A 27,911-nucleotide genomic window follows, 5' to 3' on the forward strand; every position below is an offset into this window, starting at 1 on the left:
GCAGCGGACAGACTCGACTGGTGATTCCGCGACACACAAGCAGAGCAGGCAAATGAGTTTAAATTATCTGTTTGGGCAGATTTATTCAGGATAAAAAGCAGAGCTGGACATCTATAACATTACTTGAGACTGCCATGTTGATATGAATTATTCGTTCGCAGATCTTTCGGGAACGCGGAGCACAGCCGGCGAGTTCAAGCAGAGCAGGGGGAGCACAACTAGCCTGTTAGCTTTGTTAGCTGTCCGTTAGCTCAGGAGCCGCTGATTCGTCCACTCTGTCCTATGTTAAAGCTAATTTACCCAGTAACAGTCAACACTTTGGGGTCCTGCTGAACTGTTTTCAAGTATTTTTTAAATCTATATCCCAATACCCAAAAGGAGGGAAGACAGAACCCTGTGACAGGTTGAGGGTTGGGAGCAGCAGGGCAAAACCGAGCGGTGTCCTCAAGTGGCCGTGTCACCATGGATAACGCACACACGAAGACGGTTGAAGAAGTTTACAGCTTTTTTAACGTCAATGAAAGCACGGGTCTGAGTTTAGAGGCAGTGAAGAAGCAGCGGGAACGATATGGACCAAACGGTAAGGAGCCCGTTAGCGTCAAGTTTTATCAAAAAAAGAAGTGCACTCTCTCTGGTGCCATGTATGGCCCGTGACTCCCGGTGTCATGTCGAAGTCTGCCCCCCTTCTGGTAAAATTGGGTTTCTCATGGCACCACATCCGCGGTTGGAGTTAGGTTATGGTTAGCTGGTTGGGTGTTACGGTAAACTTGGGTTAAGGTTTAGCCGCTCAGAAGACGACTGGTTGGGGTTTTATGGAGAAGACTTCGACATTACACCGGCTTGTAACGGGCGACATGCTTTAACACAGAGGTGGGCTGTTTGACGTCACGGTCCGCATGTTGAAATACTGGAAGAGGCATCACTTGTGTTGCTCAATGAAACATTACATCATCATCCATATATGTAATATTTTATTATTGTATATAAAAAGATCTAAACTAACGACGTGTCCATTTCTCTTTATTTGGTGTGATTTGGATCTGCAGAATTGCCAGCTGAGGAGGGTGAGTAGATCTTTGTTTATGAATGCAAGCAAAGAGTCACTTCTAGATGTTTAAAATCTGATTTTGCAAGGAAAGGAAAAGCTTGGCTTGCCTTTGTATGTATTTATTTGTTTTTGAATGAAATCTTTTGTTTTCAAGGTAAATCCCTGTGGGAGCTGGTGGTTGAGCAGTTTGAAGATTTGCTTGTGAGGATCCTTTTGCTCGCTGCCTGCATATCTTTTGTAAGTATAACACGTGTTTTGTCAACTATACAGGTGAAATTGTTTAGTGCCAAATATGGCTGACTTGGTAAAACAAATTCGACAGCTTGTATCTCACATGTGCACAGCCCACTGCCATGCCTCCTTTTACTGTTTTGTTATCAACATTAGTAGTAGTAAAAGTCTGAGCTGGTTGCGAAGATAAAATTGAGTAAAGTACATTAATGCCAGATTAGAGCCTGCTATTCAACATAGGGCTCGACAGTTTTTTCTCCAACTCTTTTTATTTGGATTTTCCAACAGAATGTTATACAGTGGTAACAGACAATGTGAAATAATGCATTAGAAAAACAGACAGGAGTGGATGACACAGTCACACTTACAGATGTAAGATGTAAAAATCCCAGGAAAGGGTTCCATGTATCTTGAGATATCATGGTAGAGACACTAGGTGAATACCTACATTTTTAAAGTTTTAGATTGTTAAGAACTTCTTGACCCAACAGTTGAATATCACAATATCTTTGATGAAATTGTGATAATATTGTAGAGATGACTATTTGTGTTTCAGAAAACATTTACAAAATGAGCTTTTTACTAAGTAATCACTATTAATATGGATATAATGACTAAGTGGGTAAATATAAATAATAAAAGAACTAGAACAGTGTGAGAAAGTTGCATCAAATGCAGCTTTTAAAACCAGGAAAAGACAATATATTCTGATGACAAAATCTTGTCTCATGAAATGGTGTTGATATAATATCGATATATTGCCCAGCTCTAATTTAATTTTGAGGGTAAAATAAAATGGTAAAACTTGGCAATCTGCCACTTGATCATTTCCTGTGTCTCTACCACTATCTTTTATTTTGGCCTTTTTAGTGATGAATACTGAGGGGGTTTTTTCTCAGCGCAGCTCCGTCACACTACAATGTGTATATAGTCCTTTTTGATTGATTCAGTGCAGATCACAGCTAAGCAAGAATGCTTTTCAAAGTGGAGAAGAAAGGAGCCCAGAATCTGTCTGACACAACCCAGACAAACATTTCTCATGATTCTTCCTTAAGTTGTTATTATATATTGGCGCTTACATGCGTTTGCTCTTGAAGCAAATCATAAGTCATTGCAGCTTCTTTGAGCCTGTGATGTTCCCTAGAGATCATGTTAACACATCAATAGTCAAGAATTCCTCCGTTAAAATGAAGCGCTGACATGTTAATGGAGCAACATGTTTGATTGTGTGGCATGTTGTTGACATGAACGACATACTTTGAATTTAAGAGTGAGACACCTGAGAAGTGCATATGTCTCTCTGATGTTGGAATTCCCTAGTGTTAATGTGCAATTACATACTGGCAATGACTACAACTCCTTTAATGAGTCTTAACACTACATTGATGTCCAGCATACATGTCGTCATCGTGATGACAGTGAGTGACAAGCCCCGGGGGAGTTTTATGTTGTACTCAGTGTTGGGTTCACTGTCCTGTGGCCCTGTATCTACTCCAGGATTGGCTGTTGGCCCACTGGCTGAAAATGTCATCAGTCACCACGGGATTGAGATGACAGCCAGCTATGGTTACAAAGCTTTTAAATCACCAGCTGTAGTGTGCTGCACTCTCACTGAAGCACATGCAGACACATTTATATTTATATCGGCATGACAACATTTTGACAACTAAGTTAAGTACAATTATTTGTTGGACTTGGCAATAAGTCGGGTAAGGAACTAAAAGATGCAACATAAACAACTTTGTGTGATATATGCTTAGAATTGAATTAGAAGTTTCACTGGCCTCGTTTAAATAGGTTGGAGTAGGAGATAGGGAGTTTCATTTGACACACTTCGCTCCTGGCACAGATTATAAAAGAGGAGAAGGTGGTTACTACGCTCACAATCTCTCTGACATGACTCTCTAACACACTTGGCCCAGTTTCTGCAATACTGGCAGAAGCTGGTTTGATTTTATTATTAATTATTAAAAGATTATTGGATTCTTTAAATGGCACAACTTCATCTACTAGCAAGCTATCAATGTCTATCCTGTGCAATAAAAACAATATATATATATATTAATAATTAATAATTTAAACAACTCTGCATTGCATTATGTGAACTACAGAATTACTAAAAAATAAACAATCCTTCAGAATAGCATTTTCCAGTGAATGCACAGTTGCCAGGGAAAATTTAATCAATATATAAAGTTATGTAATATATTTTGAATAAAAGGTCACTTAATTCTGGGAAATAATGTGAGACAAACTACACTTGGATAACTATTTGTCCCAGACTACTAAATACACAATTAACTGAAAATAGCCTTGACCTTTATTCCTTGCGATTGTTCCCTTCATGTTGATGACTTCAAGTAGTAGGCCAGCTGATATTATCTATGACCTATTGAGCTGAAAACATGTATTTTATTCAGTAGCCTTAGTATGCTTCCATGGAAATTGAACATCACAACTTCAAAGTCAAGCCTGTAAACATTTACCTTACTGAGGAGAGCAGTGTGTAAACAACCCATGGTGTGGTTATCCAGCATGCAGCAGTATTAATTTTATCTTCTTTGTTGGGAGGGGTGCATTTAATGTTATCACATTTAATATGTTCCCTCGGGTGCCTCATGCTTTAATATTGATATTTGCTGTGTATTAATGATTTTTTTGTCTTTTGTTTTGTGTGTAGGTGCTGGCCTGGTTTGAGGAGGGAGAGGAGACCGTTACAGCCTTTGTGGAGCCTTTTGTTATCCTGCTTATTCTCATAGCGAATGCTATTGTTGGAGTCTGGCAGGTAAATACGCATTAATTTCATAAAAGCTACAACATTAAAGACTGTATGGTTGTTGTAATCAAATGTGTGTTGGTAGTGATCCAAATTGTGGAATAAGGAGTCATAATTCAGTTTTATTATGAAAGTTTGAACCTCACCGTTTCCCATTCAGGTCAAGGATACAGTTCATATCCTATTGGACCCTCAGGGCAAAAACACACCAATCTCCTACATTTCTCTTCTCTAAATCAGTCTGGGGCCCTGGTCTGCTCCACTTAATCCTTACTTGATTATATTCTGGTCCTCATCCATTGACCTCCTTTTCCAGGGAACCCTTTGTTTTTACCCACTGAGTGAGCACGAAAACATTTAGTCTTTAGTTCTAGAGAAGAGAGAAAACAAATTCAATTCAAGATTTTATTTATTCTTGTAGGGGTAATTATATGCAGCTGCCCACCAACCAGATCAACAGATAGAAACAGTTGATAAGAAAGACAGTTATTTGATTATAAAATGCAGTTATTTGACATGGTGCATGCTGAAGAGATATTTTTATGTCCCTGTGTGTTTATACGTGTCTTGAGTCCTGGCTTTCCCCCATGATTTACAGTGTCAGGTCCTTTGAGAGGCGGTATTGATTTGTCAACATATACCTTAATTATAGGCAGGAAGCAAACACTGCAAGAGTGAATGGATGTACACAGAGAAAAACTAATTACTTTTTTTTTTCCACTGACGCGCTCTCCAATCAAATTCAGAATGGACCAACAAACAGCATGTTACCTTGGAGTCTGTTATGATAGATAGATGGACTGACTCCTTGCACCTGCCCTGTGGATGACTGGGTTAGATTAATACATATAAAAACAATACAGAAAAAAACCCACACATCTTAACTATTCTTTGATGTTTCTGTTGGAAGTGATGCGATCATTTCTTAATTTGGTGTGGTTTTATAAAAGGGTAATGTGGATCTTTAGATGATGCTACACAGTATAAGTGAAGCCAGATTTAAGTGGTAAAGTGTTTGTAATAATATGTGGTTTACATTCATCTTCTAGCTCAGGAAGCAACATGTCAACTCTGTAAATCAAATGATCAGATATTTTCCTGATCCCTACTTTGTATGTGTGTATTTTGGCACATGAGTATCTTTAGGGAGTAAAAATAATGATGATTTAAGGTTTGACGCTGTGGTTAATGTCTAGTCTACTTGATTAGAACTATGGAAAGATCATGGTTTGGGTTAAAATGATCACTGGAGACAAGTTTTCAAATTCCTTAAAGATATGCAACCTTTACTGTCATGGCAACGGTGAACACCACGATTAATTAACATGAGCAAGATTAGGTCGATTAGAGTTTCTAAATGTGGGTTTCGATTATTTTTGGATTAATTGCCCAGCCCTACTACCTTGCATTGAGTAATACCTGTGATTTTTTTTTTTTTTAAATTCTTGTTGCTTTGACATATCCCCGTATGGGTTTGCTGTAGAGTTTATAGTCAGGAGAAGTAAATCATAATTTGATGAAATAACTTACCCAAGATGCATATTAAAAGCAGGTGTGAACGGCGCATATTTTTCTAACATGTGGTCACATGTGTTTCTACTTATGCAAGTGTCTTTTACGATAAATGTCTAATATAGTAATCATCGTAAATCATGCCACAGTACTTGGTTAAAGCAGACATCTGTACTTGAGAGGTTGGGTGGGTCTCAACTCGATTATCTTGTAAAGTAATCTTGTTGAAGGCAGCCTGCTGTCGGGTTGGGTATGTTAGGTTTTATCCGATACTGTTGCCAAACCGGAACTTTTTTTTTTTTGTTGGCATAGACGCCTTTATTTATCAGTAGACCGACAGGAAACATGGGAGAGAGAGGGGGGTATGACATGCAGCAAAGGACCGCCGATCGGGATTTGAACCGGGGTCGGCTGCGTATATGGCATGCACTCTAACCACTCGACCACCTGTGCACCCAAACCGGAACTTTTGAAACGGTGCCGGTGCTTAAATGGTGCCCGAACTGGTGCTTAAAGAATGGAAAACATACATACCTTGTCCAAAAACGGTGCCTTTTTATTTTTAAGGCATTTTGTGAAGTGCAAGTTCAACAGAATATTAATTTAAATTCCTACATAATATAAATACAACTAAGACTAGGAAATAAATTAACCAATATAAAATAAAATTCACAACAGACTGTTATAATCATAATAAAAACAGCAGTGTATCAAAACTAGCAGCAATACAGAACACAGAGAACATGCAAAAAATGTGTTTGGTCTAATAAGCAGCAGCACAGAGCTATCAGGACGCTTTGCTCTCACACAAACACAAGCATGTGCAGACACACTCTAGCGTGCACTCTTACTGGCTCGCTGCAGATTCTGGGAGATTGTGTCTCATTTGTGGGAGTCAGGGTGAAAAACTGACGTCACGTGTAGCGCCGGCACGGCAATAGTGCTAAGGGTGGTAATTAAAGATTCAATCTACTTTGCTCTTCGGTCTGGTTACTACTGTTTACGTCAGCACCTGTGCCATTATGGTACCGAATATCAGTACCCATCCCTAGCCTGCTGAGTCTAGAGCAAATGTGGAGTTCTTAAGTGGCTGGTTGTTTGTCTTTGTTTATGCAAACAGAGCCATATGATTGATGTAGCAATGGAGGACGTTGTGCGGTCTGCTTTCTCTGCTGTTGGTTATACCTGTTTTTCTAACTGTGCTCTGAGCTCAGAGTACTTTTCACAACAAATGATGTTTTGTGTTAACCTTATAAACCCTCACCTTTTACAGGCAGCCATTTTAACGGCTGTGTGTCCCTGTTGTTACCCCATACAAAAGACCATGATGTCCCAGGGTTATGTGTCCCATCTTGCCATGTCCTGTTGACTGCTGCCTGCTCGCTGCCGCTAAAACTGTCTAATCTGAGAGCAATCAGTCAGACGAGGGAAAGTCAACACTAAGAGAACAAAAAGGGAAGGAAATGAGCTGGAAAAAGGAAGGGAAAAGTCTGAGAAATCCAAGAATGGTGTAATTTGTATCAGATACACTGTTAGTTATACCAGTACTTACTAAGTAACCTGTTCATATATTTAAAGTGTATTTTTTCACATCTGAAACCCAAGACAAAGGGCCACTGGTGATGTGCACTTGTTTTTTTGTATTCTTCATTTTTCACCTAGCTTATTGACAATAAAGCCAATTCCTTGAACTCAATGTAATAATTCACACTCAGTTTATTTTAAATAAATGTGCTTTAACCCTAACAGAATATCTCATCCAGGTCCTGTGTTTTGTTAGGAATTTACTAATTTTACAAAATATGCAATACATTTAGGCAGGCTGTATATACTGTACATCATCTACTTTATGCATATAAATTAACTTGTCACTTTTTAAACTATTTAATACTCTTAGTATGCTGTTTACAATGAAATGTGTCCTTATTTGTCTTTCTGCAGATTCTTGTGTTGTATTTGTATAAGTACATTGAGAACCATTAACTGGAGTCCTTGTATGCATAAATGTACAAACTAAACAATACAGATGATTCTCATCTTTAACTTTTTCCTATTTCTACTTTTTAGGAGCGAAATGCCGAAAATGCCATCGAAGCACTTAAGGAGTACGAGCCAGAGATGGGGAAGGTGTACCGCCAGGACAGAAAGAGTGTCCAGAGAATCAAGGCCAGGGACATCATGCCAGGAGACATTGTGGAGGTGGCAGGTAAGAGGAGAAATATTAGGTATACCTTCAGACTGGATCAATTCTGATACTCAGAATGTTCTCACCAGCTCGTAATAGATAGATAGATTCTCTTTGTTTCTCTACCATCTTCTACTTCTTTCCATGCAAAATGTTTAAAGGAGTCAAGACTATCAGCTACTTTGCCAAAGCGTTTAGCACGGTATCTAATTCACGGCATCCAGAAATTTAAATTTTAATCCTGTCTGCTCTTCCTGTGCTTATCAAACAGAGGACAGTGCCAGTGTTATTTGGTTGGTCTGTCTCAGTATCTGTCTGGCTGATAAAACTTGGCTGGGTTTAATTGAGCAAGGTTTCATTCCATTAGTCACGGATGTGCAGCATATATGTGTTGTACCAGTGTTTTAAAAAAAATCTATAATATACAATATATGTGATGGATGGTTGTAGTACATCATCTAGATATATTCAATGCCACATGTGTTAAACAGTTTGGGGGTAGGAGTTGAGGATGTTAAGACTTCAGTATTTCAATCAGCCCGGAGCAATCATGATAAATGCTACCTGTTCAGTGGGACAGGCCCTATTGATGAGACTGTAAGAACACGGATAGTATTCGTCATCAATTCTATAAACATCATCAGCACTGTTTTGATGTACATTTTACACAGTTTCAAACACGCACACACACACACAGCTGATCCCTCATCCTGTTCATCCCCCTCAACGACGCCAGCAAAATTATTGTAGCGAGTAAGTAAAGCAGTTATGCAATCCAAGAGAAGATGTTCAATCTGTTCCTGAAACATCATCTTTTCTTGGCTAACCTCGACTTTGATAGGGCTACATATGGTTTTGCTTTTTTTTCATCACTCCTCTTTTCTCTTTGTTGTTTTGTGTTTGTGTAGTAATCAGTCTATTTCAGTTCATCTCTTTCTGTCCTGTATGTTTCTTCTTGCCTGTTTCCTGTTTTCTTACTTTCATTTGTCCTCTCTCTTAATTATGTACCATCTCCTTTTGAAGATGTATTGTTTTCCCAAGAGAAGTTCAGAGGCGGAGAGTCACTGAAAAGATTCCTTTAGTGTGTTTTTTGTGTTTTATAATCTTCCCAGAAGCTAAAAGAAAGTGTCACAGTTCCTCCCAGCATCAACACTGTACCACACTGTGGCAACATTTTACTTCAACTTGTACTCGTATAATTAACTGTTTCAGTCTATCATGAGTCAGCTAAAATGATCAGCAGCATCAGTGCAGTCAAAACCATGATCAGCACTTACATAATTGCCTGGCACTGCATCATGGCTTATGGAGACAAATGCTTTGTATTGCAGGTAGGGAAATGTCTGTTTTGTGAAACAGTGTCTAAAATTAGGATGTGTTGAAAAAGATTAAAACAGGAAAATTGAAATCTACAGTTTGTGAGTGAATGTACAAAATCTACAATATAGCAAACTGAAGTGAGCACTTACAGTTAAGCATCATAAAATACAGTATACTGATGATACAGCAAAATGTAATGACTGCATGAATCTCCTGCAATGAAGGCATTGACATCAGCATGATTTAACATTACAGCATTATTGATGTGGTCGTTATCCATAATGACCCAGAATCAACTAATGTGAGCACTTTCAACTGAAGTAATAACAACTGTAAAGCGCTGAATACCAGAGAAAACGATGGAAATACACTGGAAATAACTCTTAATTGTTCTATTCCTGACAAAGACTGATATGCTGTATCTTATGAATGTTTCAGATTGTTTATGAATCAAACCAAAAAAGATCATTTGTGCTTGGTAAAATCATGCATTTCTGTGAGATCTTTTTTGCCAAAAAGACTTTTTTGCCAAAAAGACTTTTTGGGCAGGCTAAATTTACTCAAATTAAAGGATCTTTAAAAAAAAAAAAAAATAGTATATTTTGGGTCCAACAAAATTGCAATAATTTGAACCAGGGTTTGAAAAGTATTGGAAGTATCAATGAAATCATAATAGGAAGAATACCAAACCCCTTACTGTAAGCTCCTAACATCAGCTTCTGATGATGCTCAGTTTTTCATGTTTTAGCTAGTTTTTGTTGCCACGGCTATTGTCTTATTCAGAGTTGCATATATTATTCAACTTGCCAACTTTAATGTTTTAGTGGGAACCAAACAAGCCGGTGTGCATGCTTTACGTACACAGTTACATCCATGTGATTTTAGCATGAATATAGTCCTAACCCTAATAGATGGACCTCTGAGCATCACATAAGCAATCAAGGGTCAATTTGGTCCACAGGGATACGTTGTAGAGTATAGCCACAGTAAACTTTCTATAAGACCTGTCTTAGTTTAATTTCTTCAAAAAGCTGTGTGCGCATGTGGTTATGTTCACAAACACAAGTTGTCGGGAAGCCTAAGAGTCATCAGGCGAGTAGCAGTGTGTGGGTTGATGACAAATCAGTGTAATGCCAGCCCTGGTCAGACCAAGCATATGGTTTATATCCTTTGAGGAATTTTAGATCCCTAGCTGCGTTGGTTACAAACTCGGATGCTCCATCACTACAATTGTTGGAAGTTCTTAGTGTGAGTGAATTACTGAAGTTATGTGTCTTACTCTGTGTTGATAATATGCCCCCCCCCCATCTTTATATACACAGTGGAGGTAATTCCAACCTCTTCATTTAATCAGATCTTACAACAAAACAAAACACTGCTGTGTCAAATAACCAGAAGACGTCCACGCTCCTGTCTCCCAGGCTCGCGTAGACCTTCTTATGAAACTTGTTTTTCCCTCAGTGTTTGCTTACTTGTCACAGTTCAATTTATCGGCCGTGTTGTGTAAACAGTTTATTTGCTGCAGTATGAACAGAGTATCATTGAACACAGTTTGCTTTTGTCTTGTGACAACTGCCTCTTTTTGGCAACGGTGGCATTGATCTGTGTTAGTCATGGAGTCACTAACTGCAGTCACCTGTCAGAGGGAATATTTTTAGATGAGATGGTGGCCATTGGTGCATAGTTATTGTTCACTTTGAATGTAGCTATAATTCACGTATTTATACATTACAGCAGCACCGTTGGTGTAGTTTTTGTGTTAAATGAGCACAGGACGCAGAGTGTGTACAGGACACTTCACTTCATCTGTCAAAAAGGTTTCACAGCATTTCTGGATATCTTCAGTCAGGCTTTCAGTTTCTGGCTTATGTCGCCCACATCGTAATGACTCACTGTCCCCCATTCAAGCCATTCATACACTATTTGGTCTCATGAGTAATTCAGAATTTCATTTAAAACCCCAAGTGGTTTTATTTACTGCCAGCACTCCACTTAGGAAAGAAACATTTGCTTGATTCTTTGCTTTCTTTCACATTGCTATTCTTGTACGTCGCAATTCCTTATTGGGGCAAGAGGTGCTAAATCTGTTGCCTAAGCGATGACCTTGAACCATGCAATGCACAGCCTGTGCATAAGGAATAGATAGCACGTCCTTCCTTTTCCGCTTTCTTTTGTCCTCTCAGAGTAACGCTCGCTGGCTGTATGTATCTCGGATGTATATTTGTGATCACCTCTGTTCTTCCTGGCTTCTGGTGTTATCTTAACCACAATCTGAGGAAAGTGTTCACCGTTAATGTTGGGATGTCTGGGGAGGTGGGGGATGACGGCAAGACAGGATGTAACGTTTAGAAAGGGTACAGATTGATTTAGATAAATAATTTGTGCTCCAGATGGCCACTCTCTCCTCTCTTGTGTTTAAAGAGTGTACGATAGTCTGTCTATTGTCATCACCTCAAGCTATTAGTCTGTGCCTGTCCTCCGCTGCCTATCTAATCCACTTGTCTATGTTCTGTGCTCCCCCCCCCCCCCCGCCTTTCACTTTTTAAACGTATATCCCTTATTGGAACACACTGAAATCATATGGAGTGCCCTCTGCCACATGTTGCTTTGTAAAGGTTTGTTGCGATCTTTCTATTCATAAGAGGAGTGGAAGAGTCCTTCAAGGGTTGGAGGACTTGTGGAAGGTCCCTGAAGACTGTAAGCCTACGTGCTAACTTGACAGGAAGTATCGGTCACTGGGGGAGAAAATATACAACCCCCTTAAGACCTCTGAAGTTTCACTGGACCCACAGCGATGTATAGCTGGGTGTTATGTAAAAGCATTTGTACGATAACTTAAATATAACATTTTAAATGCAGTGTGATACTCCATGTTTTGATGTTGTCATTACCTGCAGGTCACATTTCCTTAGATTCTCACATGAGTGGAGATTTATACAGTCACACAGGACAGAGGTTTCAGAAGGGATTCAGGACATTGTTAGGATGAGGGCGACAAAAGTAGCGACTCTGAGTATGAGTATGAAAATGACTCGGGGAGTGTGTTATCACTCTAGTGTACGCTGCCTGACATTTGTGCCTCACTCCAGGGAGGCAGATAACTCCGATAAAAACCCTTTGTTCACATGGGAGGTGGAAAGGTCCCTATCCCAGAGGCTGGCCACTTGTTCCCAGACAATTATAAGAGCTAAAAAGAGCATATTCGGTAAGAAGGAAGGAAACATAATGTAACCCATAAGTTGAAACGGCTGCAAAGTTTGGGCCACTGCAGCAAATGTCTGAAGATAATTGCAAAAATAAATGTATTTATTGTGACATGTAGTAACATTTATTCACTGTAACAGTAATTCAGAGGCTTTGATAATTGCATCTTATATTAATCTATGGAGTCTTTGTTGACCAATGCATGAAAAGTCCTTTTATAGACTTCTAATTGCCTTGTTTGTCATCATGGTGAACGTAATGTACTTAAGTGAAGATGATCAACATGCTTGTTATTGTTAAGGGTTTAATTTTCAAAGCCTTAATGAACAGATCAATCTTCTTTCTCATTGCTTGTCAAAGTGGGTTATTCTACTGGCTGTGCCCTTATTCCCAGTATACACCACCAGTTGTTAAGTGGGGGCTATTTAAAGTGACTTTTTGTATGTATCTTTAATATTTCAAACGACTGCAGTTCCTCATCTTTGTGTCTTTTTTTTTTTGGGAGTTATCTCTCCTCTGTTGGGGGGGGGGGGTCTAGTTTGAAGGCAGGCAGGTAATGATAAAGTGGTTTTGACATCTCTAGTCAAGTAGAGGACCAAATTTGGTAGTGGAGCTGGTACGGTCTAGAAGCATCATCACTCAACATTAACTCAACATTACCATGTTACAGTAATAATATTGAGTTTTTAGAAATGATAGGTGCAGTGTTACTTTTTATAAGCTATTTATTTGAGTTGAATGTCCTGACTTAAGCCTCTGTGTTGATGGCTAAAAGCTGTGACAAACCCATGAGAATGGTGGGAATGAATGAAAGAGCCTGTACGCAAGGACACGTCATACTGTTTCTATTTTAGTCCACATGACGTGGAGCGGGTTCTCCTCGCTTAAAACACAAGTTTTTTGTTTTTTTTATATAATTCCCCTTCCCCCTCAAATCCAGCAGCACATGTTTGCAACTGATCAAAATAGTTTTCCCATTTTTGGACGTGTGTTTTGCAGGACTCATCTAATCCCTCTTCCCATTTTCTTCCTCCTCCCCCCTCTCTTGTCTTCCTCTGTGCTCTGAAGGGCACTGCAGAGGCCCAAGGGTTAGTTTACATGTGTGTCACCACTCTGCTGTCCATAGAGGGATCTCTTAAGAGCCTCTGGGTCAAAACTTGATATTGCTTTTACCTTCACCCTTTTTTCTTTTTTTAAGTTGTGAGATGTCTTACTGTAAGCTTGGAAGTAATATTTCACTTTGGTACAACAGTGGCATTTTTCCATTATACTTCAGAATTTCATTAAAATGTCAGCCATCCATTTTGGCAGCTATGGGGACCTGTAGCTGACCCATTGTATTACTTGACTAGTATAGTATAATATGGTAACAACATGATAATAAATGTGCTGACCCTAACACTTTAAAAACAGGTTTAAAAAAAAAAAAAGTAATTTATTAAGGATTTGACCTTTTTTAAGACATAATATATTGCGTGTTTGTATTTCCAGTCCCTTAGAAATTCTTTGTAATGGAAAGCTCAAAGAAAAACAGCACTTGAAAGCTGATGTGCAGTGCATCTGATGGTAGTGCGAGGTCTAACATTGTTCATCTTTAAACTGCAAAGCCAAAATGCATGTGAAACCATACAAAGGAGTCCAACTGTTTGATTCCCTTTTTAAGCAAAGCTAATAAACGTCAGCGACTTTAATTGTACTTATCCACTTTAGGCAGAGGAAACACTTGTTTGGAATTTGGTGTCTATTTACATTTTACATTTGTTTTACTGGGGATTGCTGAAAGGCTTGGGTTAGTGGAAAGAATGAGAAATGATCTATTTGCGTCCTGTGCGGGAGACGAGTGGAACATTAATAATGTTTGAACGCATGACTCTCCCGCAGCCTCTCGCACACAAATAACTTGGGTTTGATTATTTTACTTCTCCCGAGGAGAATGGGATGGGATAACATGGCAGATGATTGTGTTTCCGAGACTCGAGTGTGTGTGTGGGGGGTTATTTTTGTTTGTTTATTGAATGGCTGAATTTAGTCTTATCCAATCTGAGCTCCACTCCTTTGCTTTTATCACTTGTCAGAGTGTTTGTACATGTTTTATCCTTAATCCAGTTATACAAGCTGTCCATCCACTGTGACAGGGTGCTCAAGTATCTACTTTGTTTCTATCCACAGTTGGAGATAAAGTGCCTGCGGACATCAGGCTGACCTCGATCAAGTCGACCACGCTGAGGGTAGACCAATCAATTCTTACAGGTAAAACTATTCATAATTTATCTGGAGCGTTTTATCTGTGTGAGCTTGTATTGATTCATGTTTCTGCCTCTCTGCATCCTCATTCATTACATAGTTGTACATTTTGTATTTTTAAATAATACAAGTTTTCCTGTCTAGCTGACACATAATATATAAACAGGCATTACTTGTGCATCAGTTCTTCGCCTTCCACTGCAACAGACTCGAGACCCTTTTCCAGCCGAGGCACAGCAGAATAAGTAATTTCAGCCTCCCTTTGACGCACATGTCCTCATTACACCCCGCAGTCATGGCTGCACAATTAATACAAAACAAAAAGAAGCATGATGAGGATGAAAGGGAAGGTAAATGGTTGGGGCAGTGGATGGATTATTGGACACTGAGATATAGCTATGGAAAAGATAAGGAGGGGAGAATATTGGAGGATAGATAATGCAGGAGAGAGGAGGTTTATTCAAGGCCTTGAATCTCTTGTCTTGCACAACTGCCTTAATTGGTAGCAAATTCCATGGGATATTTTAGTGTTTCAGCTATTTTTCTCCCCTCTCCTCTTCCCCATTCATGGCCATACCGCTTGTCAAATGCTCACTGCCTTACTATATCAGAACAGCACAGACCTTGCACAGTTGATTACACACTCAGACACACACACACACACACAGTGCAACCCCACCATCAGATGTGGGGTTTGAAAGGCAGTGGCGGCGGCGGCGCAGCATTTGGTAATTGTCAGGCTGGCTCAGTCAGCTGCAAAGCCTTTTCCACACATCTGCCCAAAGTGTCAACCAAGCATCAGCTGGTAAAGCCAACCCTTTTAAGTTTTTGAGAGTTTGTCCTTATTTGAATCGAGGGTCTAAAGACAGAGGATGTCCTTAGACATTTTGTACAGCATTACCCTTGTGTTGGTGTACAGATTGTAAAGCCCACTGAGGCACATTTGTGATGTTGAACTAGACAAATAAGATTGGCTTGATTTCACTAAACAACTGCTTTTGCTCTGCTGTGTAGAAACTCTACCAATTCTTCCCTCACTCATGTTTTTTTTGTTTGTTTATTCTTCTACAGGAGAGTCTGTATCTGTGATCAAACACACAGACCCGGTGCCTGACCCACGTGCTGTCAACCAGGACAAGAAAAACATGCTCTTCTCTGTGAGTGACTCACAAGACCATTTTAGGCTGCTCGGTGTTACTTTACAATTTAAAAAAAATATCCTCACCCCTTTTCATCTTCTCTGTGTATCTGACTATACCTAGAAAAGGTATCATCCCTCTTTTTCTATTTTAGAGTGACAGTGCATTTGGAAATTTTACAATAACAGTGCCTGAACAGCTCAAGAATGCTCAGCAGTTTGTAAATGTAACTACCTGAAAGGATTTACATTATGTGCACATTCATATACAATAAGTGTTGACGTAACATTGCCACGGTAGCCTTAATGGTTTCTAAAAGTGGATTATTTCTGCATGTTGACTCTTGAATCTTCTGTGTCTGTTGCTGGGATGACACGCAACTCAAAATAGTCGTCAAACCAGTTTTTTTCTCCCCTTTTACCAGAAGCCTAATGCATAATTTGTTTGGTTTTCTGATGTTTACTTTTCTCCGCTTCTCCTCAGGGCACCAACATTGCAGCAGGTAAGGCTGTTGGTGTGGTGGTGGCTACAGGTGGCAACACGGAGATTGGCAAGATCAGAGATGAGATGGCAGCAACAGAACAGGAGCGAACACCACTGCAGCAAAAACTGGATGAGTTTGGACAGCAACTATCTAAGGTGCTGTCTCATTGTTTTTTGCCTTTTAACTTAATTATAAGATGTCAGTAAAACAGGCGCTATGTTATCAAAATCTACAGTGCTGGTTACAGACATAATTGATTGACTGATATGATCTTCAAAGTCTGTGTAAACTAAGAATAAATATGTGTTCTGAGTTTGACATACCACAGAAACGTATGTTGTTAACCACCCTGCCAAATGTGAATGATTAAAAAAATCGCCAAATATATGAAATTAGGCTTCAAAGTTGTGTAAAAAGCAGACTCTTTGTCTGCTCCCAAATGCTGTGGGCGTGTCCGTCGAGTTCGCTGAAACCCCGCCCCTACCAAGTGTCACCTGTCAATCAAAGTTACCACCTCTACCCGAAACATGGGGTCTGTTCGAAACCGCATACTTTCCTACTACTCATACTAACTCTGACGTCATTTGAAGTATGTAGTGTGTTTCAATGGCGTAATATGAGATTTAGAGTGTGTGAGAAGTTCCCGGATGGTTTACTAGATTCACCAGAAATGCGGAGTATGCATCAAGAGCTGACTACTCACACTCACATTACCCAAGATGCAACGTAACGTAAAACCCCAAAATACAAACGTCACAGATCACCACCTCGGTGGTCTCACCTGAAAAGGTTAGAAATGTGGATAAAGTGGTATATTTACAGAGTTAGAGCTAAAATGAAATCGGCGTCAGCCTGATGATTTCAGCTTGGGTAGGGACGAAATGCATTGTGGGTTATCGTGTAGTTTACTACAGTGTAAACCGTCTGCTTACTATCTGGTCGTTTAGTGTGCAGTGTGTAGTATAGAAGTATGTAGTATGTAGTATGTAGTATGCGGTTTCGAACACAGCCGTGGACACTACGTTTGAGAGCTTTCTGCTGCTAACTCAGCAGCTAGCTCGGCGGCTAATTCAGCTAACTGGCTACCTGTAGACTGTAGTAGTGGTACTAGTAGTAGTGTGCTCTGAATGTATTTATACCTCTACAGCAGCAGGGGCAGGTCACGCAGTGGTGATTTTCAGACCCGCCCACTAAATCCTGAACACAGAAATCTTGAAACACAGTTTGTGAAGCCTAGCTCCACAATTCAAATCTAAATGGTTGAAATGCTTTTTACACCTTTTTTTAGAAATACATTTATGACCTATTTAATGTGTTTAGAAGAAAATGTCTGAATTCACTTTACACGTTCTTTAAATTTAACACTAATATTGTATAATTGAAGGTTATTACTCTGATCTGCATTGCCGTGTGGATCATCAATATCGGACATTTCAATGATCCTGTCCATGGAGGCTCCTGGATCCGTGGAGCTGTCTACTACTTCAAGATCGCTGTGGCTCTGGCAGTTGCTGCTATCCCAGAAGGTGAGCCAAAGAGTTAAACAAATGCAGCCATGCGACATGTTAATTCCTCTGAGGCTCCCTTGCTGAGATATTATTCAGACTGCTGGAACTGTTGGTTGAAAAATATATTATATATTATGAGCAGTTTTTCAGTATTTTAGTGATAAAGGGACAAAGGATAATATTTTCATCACTTGAGTAAAAGACTATAAATAGAAATGTCTCCTTTCCTTTCTGTAACCGTTTATCACCTCTCCTACATGTCTTAATCCTCTTTTTTTTTGCCCCTCTGTGCTTCTGTTGCTGTTTCCCTCCAGGTCTGCCTGCTGTCATCACTACTTGCCTGGCTTTGGGAACAAGGCGCATGGCCAAGAAGAATGCCATTGTCCGCAGTTTACCCTCTGTGGAGACCCTCGGCTGTACATCTGTCATCTGCTCCGACAAGACCGGCACGTTGACCACCAATCAGATGTCTGTGTGCAGGGTAAGAGCAGCAGAGAGAGAGAGGGGAAAACATTAAGCTCTTTTTAATAATTACCTGAAAGGGAGATTGTGGATTTCATTTCATCATTTATTCATAAATCTTATATTGACACACACAACCTCATAGAGATGTATAGTAATCGCTTATGCCGGCTTTGCATGGAATAACAGTAATAGACATCTGCAGTTCAAAGCTGTGAAGCAGAGAAGACTCAAAGCTTAAAATGAAGGTAATATACACCTTTCCACAAAACAGACAAAACAATAATTCATCATGTAAACAATTATTTACTTTTTTTTCATTACTTCATCAATGTCATTTTAGTCCAAACGTAATTGATGTTTGAACCACAAAGAGCTGTGAGACTGGTCCGCTTTCTATTAAAACAATTGTATTGCACTATGCTGTTAAGATTTTCAAAACATAGATCTAATTTAACAGCATGAGTCAATTCACCGTGAATACATTATCCTATATTTACCCCATTATTTCACATATTTACCTTGTTGATTTTCAGAGAAGTGATTTTTAATCAGCTCGTTAACCTTCAACAGGCATGTCTGAGTTGGCTCAAATGAAACTGGCCTCGTTGGCTTATTGAACAACATTCACAATGGCGTTGTAGTAACCAGCATAAATGTTAGCATGCAGTTTGTAGAGTAGACGGAAAGAGATAGTTTATACTTAGTAAGCTCTCTCACCTCACAGTCCTAAGTATTAATTATACAAACAATAATCATTAAAGAAATTATGTGTCAGGCAAAAACTTATTGACCTATGCTTGGGAATTCTACATGTAAAGTGCATGTCATTACCCTTCATGCATCCATTATGCTGGCCTTCTTTACATGTGTAAGCAGTGTTAAGAAGACCTCAGACTACTGGGCTGCTGATAATTAGTCCATTTTGCAGAATACTATGTAAAATCCCTGCCAGCAAAGTGTGATAAATGAACCCAGGATGTGCTCGGTGTGTCCCACTGGAAGAGTTCATTGATTTACAGTTAATTGCAAATGGGGTGTCTAAAGTGAGTGAAGTTGTTTTGGGGAACTATTTAAGTAGCACACCATAATATTTAAACAGAATCAATGTACCCAAACGAACCTGTGGAGCTGAAGCAGGGTCCTAAACTCATTTTTCAAGTCCCAAAAACTCTGATGAACTAAAACTATTCAAGTGATGATGTGAATCTGAGTATTGCATACCCTTAGTGTCGACACAACTTGTCACGAATGCTGTGTATAGCTGTCTACATCCTCTCCAGGGAAACGGAGCAGTGAGCACGGATGAGGGCTGCACTGTATTTGGAGCTGGTAATTTCAAACGAGAAGACAAATGGGAGAAAAGTACAAAAATAAATACAATAAAAAAAAACAGTTGCCATACATGGAAAGAGCTTGGGCTCCCTACTTTCCTGACCTCTGAGAACCTCTCAAGTGTAAACTTTTCAAGGCTGACAGCAGGGATTTATTGAGCACGGAGCTCTGCTGACATTGAGTGTCTAATAACAGATAATGAAGGATTTAATAGTACACAGACTGCGATTAAATAAGATTCATTTTGTGTGTTTATTTTAGCTTTAGGCTATTTAAACTATTATCTATTTACAGTCTATTTTAGTTTAACAAAGTATGCATGATCTCTCAGCTCCTTTTGTTCTCATCAGTCTCTTCTTTGATACCATGACCAGAGGCATTATGTTTTTGAGTTGTGTCCGAATCTGTCCGTTTCATTCTTGTGAATCTCCTTTGAGGGAATTCCTTCAAATTTGGACTTAACAATGAACTGATTAGATTTTGGTGGTCAAAGATAATTCAATAATTCAAACGCTAATATGTAGCCTTCACACAAATGTTTAATATGATAAAATGAAGTGATTACATTTTAAATCTAAAAGGTCAACTTTACTGTAAGATCATGTTCTGCCAAAAAAAAAAACCCCTTCTGGCCATTCTTCAACACCGTAACTGATGAACAGAAGGGGAGATTGTGACCATATTTCACATTTGGTAAGATACTGAATTGATTACACTCATTTTGGGTGCTCACCTTGAAGTTAAATTAAATTCTTTCAAAATCTTGACTATAAATATTACTTAAGTCTGCACAAACATCAATATAAACTGCAACTTGACTATTTAGGCTTACAACCAGAAGGCAGTATTTCTACTTTTACATCTGTGTAATAATTTCTCCCTCCATCTTTCTCACTGCTTTATCCTCTGCACTTTATCTTGCTGCTCTTCTGTTTCCCTCCCTCTTTCTTCCCCTCCTCATTCCACTCTCCTCCCCCCTCTTGTTCCGGCAGCTTGCTGATCAGTATGCAGTAGTTAGTCACTTGCAGCAGAACCAGCAGTAGAGTTGCATAACTGACCTTGTCTTGAGAGATTCTGTCTCCTTCCTAGTGTCTTTCTCTTTTTTTTTTGTTCTCTCGCTCATCCTGCACAATTTGAAAGTGAAAATTGTGTTGAACTTGTTTGAAAAGCCTCACGGGATCCCACAGGATGCCATTAGCAGCTGTTTGATAGTCACTGTCAGGGAAACTTTTGCGTGATGCATCTGCAACATCCAGGCTACCCCTGTCCAAATAGGGCAGTACTAAAATTAGTTGCCCCTCAGTGACTTAATGTTTTTATTCAGCTCCTTGGGTTTTTGGGTAGCACCGCCATTGACATCACTGCTTTTTGTAGCCTGACTGGTGCCTGAGGGTACTGCAACCATAATGCCGGCTCATCATTTTATTCAGACATTTCTATTTTCATCCCTTGTTCATCTCTTTCCTACCACTCTCAAATTTGGGCAAATGTATTCGCTTTTGTTCTGATTTGGTCCTTGTGGTGGATTTCTCTCTCTCTGTCTTGTAAAACTTGCCTCTTATCTTTGGGGGGAATAAAATTTAATATGGATGTTTTTTTGTGCTAAATGAGCAAATTCCTGCTACTGTACTTCCAGTTTACAAAACAAATTGATGGCGAATAAACCATACACCATAAGCTGTCTCGTTACCCAAAGGTTTGGATACACAAGGTCAAACAGTTTCCTCCTTATCCAGAGTGTATTCATGTTGTGTGACGGCACACACAGGAATTCTGCGTCTGCCTTGCTGTAAGATGACATTTATGGACTCTTCCCACCGGAGTGCTCATTGTCTGCTTTGGCTCAGCATTTCAACATTGTGTGCTGTTCTATGTTCAAGTAGACTCATCACATGAAGGTTGATTTCCTGCAGATGTTGGTGTGCTGCTGCCACCTGCTGGATGTCTTAGTTAGCTTCTAGCTTCATTATATTCATTGTTGCTCCCGATAGATGTGGCCTATGACTGTGAAGGGATAATAATTTGTCTCTATGGTGTTTGTGTTTTCTAGATGTTTATCATTGACCAAGCAGAAGGGGATCATTGTTCCTTGAAGGAATTCACTGTTACTGGCTCTACGTATGCTCCAGATGGAGAAGTGTGAGTATTCAGTGTGTGTGTAAAATGAAAAAAACAAATCTAAAATGAACAAAATGAAGTTTCATACCACTTGGAAAGAAATCCCTCTAAGCTAATGTGAACATGTATCTTTAGTGCTAGGTGGTTTTTTTGACATGTTGACGCCCTGTTTGTAATGGCTTCTGCACCCTTGGCTCGCTAATTGTTTCCTGTCTGCCTCTGTGTTTTCTTTAGGTTCCATGATGGCAAAGGAGTCAAATGTTCCCAGTATGACGCCTTGGTGGAGCTGGCCTCTATCTGCGCTCTCTGTAATGATTCCTCATTGGACTATAACGAGGTTGGAAGTGAATCTTGTTTGCATGTTAACTGGCACATAACCCCTCAGCACCAATTTGCGTTTATGTGTGTATTTCATTTTCTCTTTGTGTTTTTTTTTTTTTTTTTTTTTTTGTCCAGACTAAAGGTGTGTATGAGAAGGTGGGAGAGGCCACAGAGACGGCTCTCACATGCCTGGTGGAGAAGATGAACGTGTTTGATACAGATGTTAAAGGCCTGTCCAAGATCGAGAGGGCCAACGCCTGCAATTCTGTACGTAACTTTCACTTCCTCAAAGACAATTCCTTTCAATACAAACAGGATTTTATGCACTTTATTTGAATGGGATAAAAACTAAATGCAGAAAGACTAATACAACTGTTTTAGAGAAGAAAGTGCTCATTGCAGTTGTGTTTTATCATATCTTTAGGTGATCAAGCAGCTGATGAAGAAAGAGTTTACCTTGGAATTCTCCAGAGACAGGAAGTCCATGTCTGTGTACTGTACCCCTAACAAAGCCCGCTCTTCTGTCGGCAAGATGTTTGTAAAGGTAAGGCATTAACATAGAACACTATTGCTGCCTTGTTGACCAGTTTTTTTCCTAAGTTTGGTTTTATCCTGCTACTCTGATCAAACCTGCATTTCAACTGTCTTGTCTGTGCTTGCTTCAGGGTGCCCCCGAGGGAGTGATTGACAGGTGCACGCACATTCGTGTTGGCAGTAACAAGGTGCCCTTGACCCCTGGCATCAAGGAAAAAGTCATGTCCGTGATCCGGGAGTACGGAACTGGCAGGGACACCCTGCGTTGTCTGGCCCTGGCCACCCGAGACAACCCCATGAACAAGGACGACCTGGTGTTGGAGGACTCCACCCGCTTTATTGAGTATGAGGTGAGAGCTGGGTGGGATTGATATAGTTATTGGTGTAGTATCTGGATTCCCCTAAAGCTTTATTCTCCTAGATTTTTGTTTTCCAGGTTCCTTAATCTGGCATGATTTTGTTATTTTTGTTAGTCAGTGTTTCACATGACATTTTACAGTTATACATGAGAACAAGAATCATAATACTGCATCTACTTTCTTTTTTATCATGTAGACTGATCTGACATTCGTCGGCTGCGTGGGCATGCTGGATCCCCCCAGGGCAGAGGTGGCAGCTTCTATCAGGCTCTGCCGACTTGCAGGCATCCGAGTAATTATGATCACCGGCGACAACAAGGGTACGTAAAGAGAGTAAACTGGACTGGCACAAATCGATCTAATAACATTCTATCACTACACACACAAGGTCAAATATAGTTCAGAATTTAATTTCTGGAAGCTTTGAAAAGTTAATAACGTGCTCTCATTTGTATTATAGGGACCGCTGTGGCGATCTGCAGACGTATTGGTATTTTTGGAGAGGACGATGATGTGTCCAGCATGGCTTACACTGGCCGAGAGTTTGATGATCTGTCACCTGCTGTACAAAGAGATGCTGTGATCAAGGCCCGCTGCTTTGCTCGTGTCGAGCCTTCCCATAAATCCAAGATTGTGGAATTTCTGCAGTCCTATGATGAGATTACAGCTATGGTAAGAAGAAAAGCCCTTTTTAATATCAAGTTGTTTTCAGGGCCTGTTAGTATCATGTGTCATTGTCACACTTTCCAGTTGTTAATTAGCTTTTTTGTTAAAAGAAATGATAGCCGATAAGATTGGATTATTTCCAAGTGGAAACTTTATCATACATTTTAAATCACTGAAAGTCATAATGAATTTTGATATTATTTCTAATTTCCTGCCCTGGTTTTCACCCTTCCCCCCAGACTGGTGACGGAGTAAACGATGCTCCCGCTCTAAAGAAGGCTGAGATTGGTATCGCCATGGGCTCAGGCACAGCTGTGGCAAAGACGGCCTCTGAGATGGTGCTAGCTGATGACAACTTTTCCACTATTGTAGCTGCCGTAGAGGAAGGCAGAGCTATTTATAACAATATGAAACAGTTCATCAGATACCTCATCTCCTCTAATGTGGGCGAAGTTGTCTGGTAAGTTTTAAATGTGCTCATGTTAGAGAATTTTCCATCTTTAGTTGACCCTAAAGATCTGGACCTTGATGTCACAGTTAAAACCACACTTTCATCTTGGCAGAGAGACATACTGTCTCTCTCCTTAAGACAGTGAGAGCAACTGTCTGTGGTGTTTTGGGTCATTTTAACTGTCTGACTCCCTAACCCCACAGATGGGTAATTGTTTCCTTGTTTGTGGAATAATCAACCAGTAGGCTAATTCCATTACTGTAGATGCATTGAGTATGACCATTTTTGGGAATAGAGTATTCGTAGTACTATCTGTGAAGGCTTAAAGACTCTCCATGGAGGACAGTTTCCTCAGAATCGTGGTGTCATCATGCATCAGAGGGGGGAATTGATAATACTTGGATTCTACTTGGCCAAGCTTCAATAAACATTTTCAGTGTAAGAAGTCTTGGACTCCTGTACACTTTTCTCTACTGCTGAGGTTAACCACTGACAAACAAATTCTCCATGACAACTTACATAAACACTATTTGATTTCCATGCTCCTTTTGTGTGCAGCATCTTCCTGACTGCAGCTCTGGGGTTCCCTGAAGCTCTCATCCCTGTTCAGCTGCTCTGGGTCAACCTGGTGACCGACGGTTTGCCCGCCACCGCTTTAGGCTTCAACCCTCCAGACTTGGACATCATGAACAAGCCTCCACGCAACGCTCGCGAGCCCCTCATCTCTGGATGGCTCTTCTTCAGATACCTAGCCATTGGATGTAAGAGAGGAAATAGTGTATTTGATTGTTGAGGGAGTTGTGTGTTCACAACGTGTTGTGTGCCGTTTGTGACACTATTTTTTTTATTTATTTTTTTACTTGTGTCACCAGGTTATGTGGGTGCTGCCACTGTTGGTGCTGCTGCCTGGTGGTTTGTTGCTGCTGAAGATGGTCCAAGGATCACCTTTTACCAGCTGGTATGAACAACAGGCAGATGACTACTATCATGTTCATTTAGTGCACAAACTTTCAGGCTTTTTTCCAAATAGTATATGACTGAATCATATTTTTACTACACACAAAAATGCAACATTATAATATCCATTCTGTACAATAATTGTTGTTTTTGTTTTTTTTACCACTCCCTACAGAGCCACTTCCTGCAGTGTGGTCCAGAGAATCCAGACTTCGAGGGTATGGACTGTAGGATCTTTGAGTCTCCTTACCCCATGACCATGGCCCTGTCGGTGCTGGTCACCATTGAGATGTGCAATGCCCTGAACAGGTTAGTTGGTGGCGTCCTCACAGCTGTGCAAATAATTGCCAATAAATACAAGGCATTTATACACATTTACAAGTGAATTTCATGCTTCAGAGACACAAGCGGCTCAGGCGAAAATACAGCTGATGCATAAAGATAAAGGAGGGAAAAGAGCTGCGTGTGAGCCAGCGGACACTGGCAGCCAAATGCTGTGTACATTGGCTGCGACCAACTCCAGATCTTTACATTTCCTGCTGTTATTTATTGTATGTGTGGCCCTTAATATATCTCCACTAGCGCTTTCACACGCAAACCCTGTGTTTTTCTGTAAAATGTAATGAGTCATGAACTCATGTTAAAATGTATCTAAGCAAGTATCTAACATATTTAAATATGTGAGATTTTAATAAACACGTCCACTTGTCCTTGTTGCTCAGTGTGTCAGAGAACCAGTCCCTGCTGCGTATGCCTCCCTGGGAGAATGTATGGCTGCTGGGAGCCATCTGCCTCTCCATGTCCCTTCACTTCCTCATCCTCTACGTGGAACCTCTTCCGGTAAGAAATATGCCGTTTAGTTCCCTGCAGCGATACCGTGGGGTTGGGACATGCAGGATAAAAAGAGGGTCATTGTGACATGAACATGAAGCTGAATAGGAGATTCAGCCTGATTTCAGTACTAGACTGTGCACCATATAACGTGACTTCTATCTTTTGCCTTTCTCACAGATCATCTTTCAGATCACCCCTCTCAATCTGACACAGTGGCTGATGGTGCTAAAGATCTCTCTTCCCGTCATCCTGCTGGATGAGATTCTCAAGTTTGCTGCCAGGAACTACCTGGAGCCGGGTAAAGACCTGGAGAAGCCTGCCAACTCCAAAGGCTGTGCCCTGTCTGCATGCATGGAGGGCATCTCCTGGCCCTTCGTGGCTGTTTCCCTCCCCTTGCTCCTCTGGATCTACAGCTCCGACACTAACATGGCCGACATGTGGTCCTGACTGACTTGAGCACAACCTCGACTTTCCAATTTGCATTCCTCCCCCCACCCCCCACCACCACCATCACTTCCCCATCCTCCATCCCCCATCCTCTCCCCTCTTCCCTCTCTGCCTTCCTTCATGTGCATAGCTAGCGTGTGTGCGCGTTTGTAGATTTAGCGTGTGTGCTTGTGTGTGCCTACTGTGAGTGTGAGAGTGTGTGTGTGTGCGTGTGTGTGTACGAGAAGGACCAACTGTAACACATGAAACGTAACAAATACTATCAAATGTTAACATTGAGAAGTCACCTGTTTTGAGTTGGGATCAGATTTGTGAACGGGTGAGGCTTTAAATGCGAGTGTTAGAAGACCATCACTCCCATAGCTGTGGACTTTGTTGCTGGTTTGAAAGAAAATATACTGTTGCCATTATTTTTTTTTTGTTATGTCAATATTGCCTTTAAGGTTTCTATTTTTTAATTATTTGGGAAATATCAGTTGTATTATGTCACTACAGTAACAAAAGCAAATTGTTTTGTTTAGCTTCCCTATTCATGGCAGGAAAATCTTAAGATATCAGAAATCCATTGATCTGTACAGAGATTGAACACTATTTTATGCAACTTTTTTTTTTTTAAATGGCTTTGTAAATTGTTTGACCAGCGTGGCTTAGACATACCGCCTTTCTAATGTTTACCATTGTGTCTTCAGTATAAACTCAGAACTCTTTCAGAGAGGAGAAGCTCCGTGTGGCAGACGAGGACTGGGGGAAAGGTTTGGGAGTGAACATTTGAATGCTCCGCTTTAAACAAAACGGGGAGGGGAAAAAAAATTATCAAAAAGCCGCATGTCCTGTGACCAAGCATGAACTGTATGTGGTTTCTCATTTCTAATTTAATTATGTATTGCCCCCCCCTCCCTTTCCCATGTCAGAATTTAAATTAACGTCATGGAATTTTTTTTTTTTTTTTTTTTTTTACTATTATGATTTGAAATAAGCCAGTTTTTCTGCACTGGGCAGAGCACAGCTACCTCAATATGATAAAGAAAGATCGTTTAGTTTTTTGCTCATCTCTAGATGCTTTTCCCTCACGGCTTCCCACAGTCTTGCTAAAGCGTAACATCTGAGGTGTGCCCCTATTTGCTTGTGCAGAAAACCGAGAACAAAAATCTCCCCCTCCCTCTAACATTTTTAAGGATTTATTTTGTTTGTATTGATTGTTGACATTTATTAACTTTATTTGTTGTTTTGCTTTAGAGACAGAACTGTTCGGGGATGATGTATTTTAATTACCATCTCCACAGCGTTTGATTCAAAGGACAGTTATTAAAATCGTTACAAAAAAATACTAATACAGCAAGTACTCCAAAATGAACTTGGATTGCAAATAAAACACCCAAAATATTGTTTTTTTTTTTACTTCAAGAAAAAAATACACTCTTGAACCCTTTGAATCAAAGTGTTTCTGTCTTTATTTATTACAACTGAGGCCGATGGTTAACATGATTCATATCCAGTGTTTTCTGTATGTGCACGTAATACTTGAATATAAATCATTTCAGACATATTGAATGCTTCAGTTTCCTTGGCGCAACATGACGGTGCAGGAGATATTCATGACACAGTGACACAAGTGAAGTGTATATTTAACTCTGGCGGGCTTTCATGTTTCGAGGTGTTAGTTTGTGCTGGGCGCACCACACATACAGTCAACTGCACTAACTTTAAGCATCATTCTGAATGGAAGTGTCCCCTGTGTAAAGCATGCTTTTTAGGGGTAGAAGCCTGGGTTTGTTT

At 40.1% G+C, this 27,911-nt stretch overlaps 1 protein-coding gene across 1 annotated transcript; it reads left to right on the forward strand.

Annotated features, from left to right (window-relative positions):
* atp2a2b (ATPase sarcoplasmic/endoplasmic reticulum Ca2+ transporting 2b) lies at nucleotides 1-27,681 on the forward strand. Its single transcript, XM_053339402.1, has 23 exons — nucleotides 1-580; nucleotides 1,047-1,064; nucleotides 1,203-1,285; nucleotides 3,960-4,064; nucleotides 7,635-7,773; nucleotides 14,446-14,526; nucleotides 15,592-15,677; nucleotides 16,143-16,298; nucleotides 17,528-17,669; nucleotides 17,966-18,132; nucleotides 21,499-21,587; nucleotides 21,801-21,903; nucleotides 22,023-22,154; nucleotides 22,312-22,431; nucleotides 22,553-22,771; nucleotides 22,977-23,100; nucleotides 23,241-23,452; nucleotides 23,686-23,906; nucleotides 24,456-24,658; nucleotides 24,770-24,855; nucleotides 25,030-25,163; nucleotides 25,577-25,694; nucleotides 25,866-27,681. The coding sequence occupies exons 1-23, from the start codon at nucleotides 463-465 to the stop codon at nucleotides 26,133-26,135; spliced, it is 3,126 nt and encodes a 1,041-aa protein (XP_053195377.1). The 5' UTR covers nucleotides 1-462; the 3' UTR covers nucleotides 26,136-27,681.
* The last annotated feature ends 230 nt before the right edge of the window (nucleotides 27,682-27,911 follow it).

This window comes from Scomber japonicus, chromosome 19, assembly GCF_027409825.1.
Source record: "Scomber japonicus isolate fScoJap1 chromosome 19, fScoJap1.pri, whole genome shotgun sequence".
NCBI classification, from domain to species: Eukaryota; Metazoa; Chordata; class Actinopteri; order Scombriformes; family Scombridae; genus Scomber; species Scomber japonicus.